This window comes from Chinchilla lanigera, unplaced genomic scaffold (assembly GCF_000276665.1).
Source record: "Chinchilla lanigera isolate Chin_1 unplaced genomic scaffold, ChiLan1.0 scaffold00082, whole genome shotgun sequence".
Classification (NCBI taxonomy): Eukaryota; Metazoa; Chordata; class Mammalia; order Rodentia; family Chinchillidae; genus Chinchilla; species Chinchilla lanigera.
In genome coordinates, this window is record NW_004955483.1 from 96594 (window position 1) to 103195 (window position 6602).

Below are 6602 nucleotides of genomic sequence, written 5' to 3' on the forward strand. Positions count from 1 at the left end.
AAAAAAAAAAAAAAAAAAAAAAAAAAAAGAAAAATGGAAACATTTTAAGAATCTTTCAGGCATGGACACATTGTACCAAGGAATTTTACTGTAATCTATTAATTTTTATGTAACCTAGTAACTCATCATTACATTTCTGTTTCTATACTTTAGAAAGAAATTGGGATAACCAGAAAATTGAGGATGAGTACAAAAGTTGCAGCATTAATCTAAGGTAATTTACACTCCCATAAAATTGTTCCTCACATGTCAAGGTGTGAGCAGAATTATTAAAAGTAAGCATATAGGACAAGTGTGGCTATGTTCATGTTTCTGGAATCTCACAAAGTTACTCCAAAGACAGATACGTGGTGGGTATCTGTAACCCAACAATTGAACATTCAAAATATTCCAGTGTCTGAAAGTTAGGAAGTATTGGCATTATACCACAAGTGACATTATGTACTGTATCAGAATAAGCAAATGATTTTCTGTGTTCAAGATGAAAATGTGTATAAAATTGTGTTTAGCATAGATTAAGGGTGTGTATGAAACATTTTGTGTTTAGACTGGAAGTTACATTCAGAATATCTAATTATATATACATGTATGTTTTAAAGATCACTTTCATATGAAACAAATTATGTAAGGAATGCTATATGTTTTAAAATATGCTATACACACACTTTCAGTGTTTGCAAATTGCTAACCCTGTGGAAATATTCAAAATCCAAATGAATGCCCTGTTATGGTAGTAGCTGCTTTTAAACAGTCCTACAAGTATTTAGTCAATTCAAGTTTCAAAATATTAGAATCCCCCTTCCTATATTGTTGATGTTAATGGCATTTTAGTATAACAGCTATGGAAATGCATGTAGAGTATCCTTAAAAATGTAAAAATACAAATTTCATTCTAGCATGTATATTTCTCCCGGGTACATTCTCCACAAAATTAAGTAGTCATTTACAGTGATACATATATACCCGTGTTTGTAGCAGTAATGATCTGGAAAAAGTCTAGAAGTCAATTCACAAATGTGTACATTAAGGAAATATTGAATAGTCTGGGTATGATGATGCATGCTTGCAGTCATAGCACTCTGGGAAACTGAGACAGTAAGATTCATTCATTCATGCTCAGCCCAGGCAGCTAAATGATTGTTGAGATTCTCTCAAAATGAAATTATATAATCTGGGGGTGTATCTCAGTGCTAATTCTCTGGATTCATTCTCTAGCACTGAAAACAATGTGGTATGTGTATGAAATGGAATAGTATTTGCACATAAAGAAGAATAAAATGATGACATTTGCCAAAAGAATAGATGAATTTTTTAGGGGGTAGGTACTGGGAATTGAATTTAGGACCTTGCGCTTGCCAGGCAATCACTTGTGCCACTGAGCTATATCCCCGGCCCTAAATGGATATTATTAAAATTAATAATATAATATTAATTTAAATGAGTAAGCACAGAAATTTCAGCATCACATGTTATATTTTGCATGAAAAACCCAAAATATAATTAAAGAGTAAAATGGAGAAATAGCAGAGAAGAGAGAGGCATTAGGAAGAAAGACAACAGGAAGTAGGTGAAGGTTTTCAATGGAGGGAGGGTGTAGAATCAAAGAGGAAATACATAATAAATTATATATTATGTAAATATAATATAAAAATTACATATAATGTCTTAATTATATGTAATATTGGTATATATATTAATTCCTCAAAATAAAAGTGTTATATATTGCAAACATGTTAAGTATAAATATTTGAATGAATACTACTGTTTTGATAAAAGCAGTTTCCAAAGCATCATCCAAAGTGTACAGTAAACTCATGATTCCATATTCTTAGGGGGCAGCACACCAGATCACCTGGTTAATCATTAATATAAAGACACTTTCAAATGTGATTGATAGTTGTCCTATTTGTTTCTTTTGCAGAAGTGAAGAGGTAGAAAAATGGCATCAATATGAATTACAGTATCAGTATGAAGAAATAGTTTCTTTGTCCTCAGATGATAATGTGTACATGGAGGCAGTCAGTACAAACTCAGGTGAAGTCCTTGCCTGTAGAAAGCCACTGCTTGGTCACTCATCAGCAAATGTGTCCATAATAGCTAACACTGAACTCAAAGAATGTGAATCTCAGGAATTTCAGGAAAGGCTGTCTAATTGTAGCAAACGTGGGGAGGCCTGTACTGAATTCCAGTCCTTTCAGAAGCATGGTGAAACAACTTCTGGAGGGAAAGCCTATGAATATAAGCAGTGTGGAAAATTCTACTCTGATTGCACTGAAGGAACTAACACAGAAGGGATGTCCTTTGAATATAAGCAGGATATGAAAGCCTTTAGTACAGTAAACTGTGTTCAAGTCCGAGAAGGCCATCACAGCGGAGTGGTTATACATGGATGTATACAAAGTGGAATAGGTTTTAATTCTCACCATGATATTCAGATACATGAAAGAGCTCACACTGGAGAAGAACAATATGTATATATGTGCAGTGAAAAATCCTTAACTAATAACTCTTCATTTTATAAACTTGAAAGAGGAGAAACTGAGGAGAAGCCCTATCTATGCAAGCAATGTGGGAAAGCTTTCAGCAAACAGAGTAATTGTAGAAGACATGAAAGGACTCACTCTGGAGTGAAACCCTATGTATGTAAGCAGTGTGGGAAAGCTTTTCGCACACAATTTAGTTGTCAAAATCATGAGAAAACTCACACTGGGGAGAAACCCTATGTATGTACACAGTGTGGGAAAGGTTTTGTCACACAATTTAATTGTGAAAATCATGAGAAAACTCACACTGGGGAGAAACCCTATGCATGTGATCAATGTGGGAAGAGTTTCAGCAGACACAATCATCTTCAAGTACACATAAAAACTCACACTGGGGAGAAGCCCTATGTATGCAAGCAATGTGAGAAAGCATTCACCAGAAAAAGTAGTTGTAAAAGACATGAAAGCACTCATACTGCAGAGAAACACTATGTATGTAAGCACTGTGGAAAAGCCTTTAGCGCAAAATTTAATTGTCAGAGTCATGAAAGAATTCACACTGGGGAAAAACCCTATGTGTGTAAGCATTGTGGGAAAGCTTTCAGCACACACTTTAATTGTCAAAGTCATGAAAGAATTCACACTATGGAGAAATGCTATATGTGTAAACACTGTGGGAAAGCTTTTGGCACACGATGTAGTTGTCAAAATCATGAAAGAATTCACACTGGGGAGAAACCCTATGTATGTAAGCAATGTGGGAAGTCATTTAGTATAGAAAGATCTTGTCAAATACATGAAAGAATTCACACTGGAGAAAAACCTCATGTGTGTAAGCAATGTGGGAAAGGATTTACCACACGTGGTAATTGTCAAATACATGAAAGAATTCACACTGGGGAGAAGCCATATGTATGTACACAATGTGGGAAAGCTTTTGGCACACACAGTCACTGCAAAAGACATGAAAGAACGCACACTGGGGAGAAGCCATATGTATGTACACAATGTGGGAAAACGTTTGGCACATACAGTCAATGCAAAACACATGGAAGGACTCATACTGGGGAAAAACCCTATGTATGTAAGCAATGTGGGAAAGCATTTAGTGCATACAGTCATTGTAAAATACATGAAAGAATTCACACTGGGGAGAAACCCTACATGTGTAAGCATTGTGGGAGAGCTTTCAGTGCACAAAGTAATTGTCAAACTCATGAACGAATTCACACAGGGGAAAAACACTATGTATGTGATCAGTGTGGGAAAGCTTTCTACAGACATTGTCATTTGCAAATACATGTAAGAGTTCACACTGGAGAGAAACCCTACGTGTGTAAGCATTGTGGGAAAGCATTCATCAGAAAAGGTAATTGTCAAAGACATGAAAAGACTCACAAGGTAGAGAAACCCTATGTAGGCAGCTTATGTGATACAACTTTCCCCATCCAGAATGATTGTCAAAATCATGGAAGAACTCATATTGCTGAGAAATAGTATGTGTGCAAGTGATATGGGAAAAGTTTCAACACATAGTAATTGTGAAATATGTGACAACTTACACTGATGAGAAATTCTATTTACATAAGCATTGTTGGATTTCATTCTTTACACAGTGATGTCATCAATTACATAAAACAATTACACTGAACAATGTGTAGCAATCACGTTACACTAAGCAATGTGTAGAAAACTTCAGTTATTCCAGTAAGCATCATAGACATTTAAAAAGTAAGAAAGGACATTAGTGGTGAATATATAAAATGCCCTGCATTAACATGAAAGCACCTATAGAAGGAAGACCTTTTTCTGTAAGGAATGTAAAAAAAAAAAAATTCAATATATACTTGTATAATTACATACATGAAAGAATTCATAGTGAACCAGAATCTGAACATATGTGAGCAATGAGGGAAATGTCTTTTTTTGTTTTTTTTGTTTGTTTGTTTTTTGTTTTTTCCCAGTACGGGGAATCGAACTTATGACCTTGCGCTTGCCAGGCAGGAGCTCTGTGGCTGAGCTAAATTCCCAGCTCCAGAAATGTCTTATTTATCTCGGTGCATTCTAGAATTCACATGAGAGCAAAGCCATATGTAAGTAATCAAATGTGGGAGCTCAATTCTTTTATTTGCCTTGAAATACATAGTTACGGTGAGAAATTTGTGATTCATATCACCTCAACACATACAGAAACTCAGGATTAGGACACATTATAGACTGAGAAATCTTTTTGCATGGAAAGGTGGCCTTGCATAGTGGAGAATCTTGTGTCAATGTATATTTTGTGGGAACCTCTGTAACCACTTTGATGTTACTCATAAATAAACAGTATTGTCAGAAAAGAATGAATAAAAGTTGTACACAAGTCTTGAGTTGTCCTTCATGTAACAATGCATATTGATTAAATCCCCATGAATATATATTGTCAGTTATCGCTGTTGGTTTTAAAAACCTTCTGAAAATTTCTCACATAGTGAAAATTATATAAGTAAGTCAAATAAAATGTCAATTATTTCTCCAGAAAACACACAACTAGGTGAACTATCTTAAATATAAATAGTACACTCTTAAATTAGATCCTTGGATTAAATATATGTAAGTTTACATCTAAGGAGGAATGTTGTGCTCACATAATTCTTCATGTTCTTGTTAGCAATCATATGGAAGTTTAATACTGTCTTTTAATCAAATTATTTGATAAGTTATTTATTTTGCAACAGGTTAGACCCACAGGAGAATTTAATTGTGTTTCTTTTTTTTTCAGTAGGCTCAATATTTTTGTAGATTATTTTTTGGTACCAGGAATCAAACTCAGGACCTTGAGCTTGCCAGATAGACGCTTGTGCCACTGAGCTATATTCCTAGTGTATATTATTTTTTGTTACCTTTGTTTTGTTTTGTTTTGAATACTTTGGTGTAATATGATCCTAAATGCAAGTCTTTGTTACTTGTCATCTTCCCATTAGTTTCTATTTAGTGAGCTTTTTTTTTTTTTTTTTTGGTCTTTTTGAGACAGACTCTCACTATGCAGTTCAGGCTGGCCTTGAGCTCACTTTGTAGCCCAGGCTGGCCTCGAAATTGCAGCGATCCTCCTGCCTCAGCCTCTGAGTGCTGGGATTACAGCCATGTGCCACCATGCCCAATGTTAGTTTCCATTTAAAAGTTTGCTGTGGATTGTCAATTTTTCCATTGTTGTACCAAGAGTTTTTAACTGTATTTTATACAGTTATAAAGCATATTTGAAGAAAATTCTGCGTGCATGTTTACATAGAGTTTAACTGATTTAAACAACTTGCAGACTAGGCAATTTTGTGTTTTCTGTATTCTGACAAGATATATATATATAAAAACCTTCTGAAAATTTCTCACATAGTGAAAACTATATAAGTAAGTCAAATAAAATGTCAACTATATAAGTAAGTCAAATAAAATATATATAATATATATATATATAAAACCCAACATGATTACGGATTGAAGTAAAAGCATTACAGTGTGAGTATTGTGCAAGGCAATCATTTCTAATAAATTTTAACTTTATAAACAAGGGAAGCCTTGCAATATGAATAGTACCTAAAGCCAAATGACACCTGCTCTCACATGAACCAAGGGATCTTTTCTCACTTGCTGAGGGGTTGTGGGTGATTGTCTCCCAACTGCAAGATGGGTACGGAGAAAAACCAAAAAAAAAAGAAATGTGCACAGTGCATGTTGCTTTATTTAATCATTTTTATTTTAAAGAGAATAGTAAAAAAATAAAAAGAACAATAGCAAAATACCCACATCACAGACAAAAACAAAACAAAGCGAGAACACTAAAAATGATACAGGATCTCAAAACAAAATGATAGGAATTAACAGTGGTTGTTATATTACATATTGTTATCTTCAGCAAAGTTGCTCAGATTACCTGATGCAAGAATGCAAGATTGATCAAACCATTAAAGAGAATAAAAAATAATTAAAAACCATTAGAGACGATACCGAGTTTCACTAAACAAGATGGTAGGAATTCACCGGTGGTTGTAATATTGCATATTGTTGTCTTCAAATCAGTTGCATGCTGCTATTCTAGCCACATATGCAATATTGCAATTAAAAGATGATTTGTCCTCAGCA

General features: G+C 34.3%; 1 protein-coding gene across 2 annotated transcripts in view; it reads left to right on the plus strand.

Moving 5' to 3' along the window:
• LOC102009182 (zinc finger protein 709-like) overlaps positions 1-4842 on the plus strand; it is a 41284-nt gene extending 36442 nt beyond the window's left edge. For both annotated transcript variants that reach the window (XM_013503758.1, XM_005403269.2), the window contains 2 exons: positions 154-214; positions 1922-4842. In XM_013503758.1, the coding sequence (XP_013359212.1) occupies positions 154-214; positions 1922-3980 (2120 nt within the window). In that variant the 3' untranslated portion in view covers positions 3981-4842. The remainder of the gene's footprint in view (positions 1-153; positions 215-1921) is intronic.
• The last annotated feature ends 1760 nt before the right edge of the window (positions 4843-6602 follow it).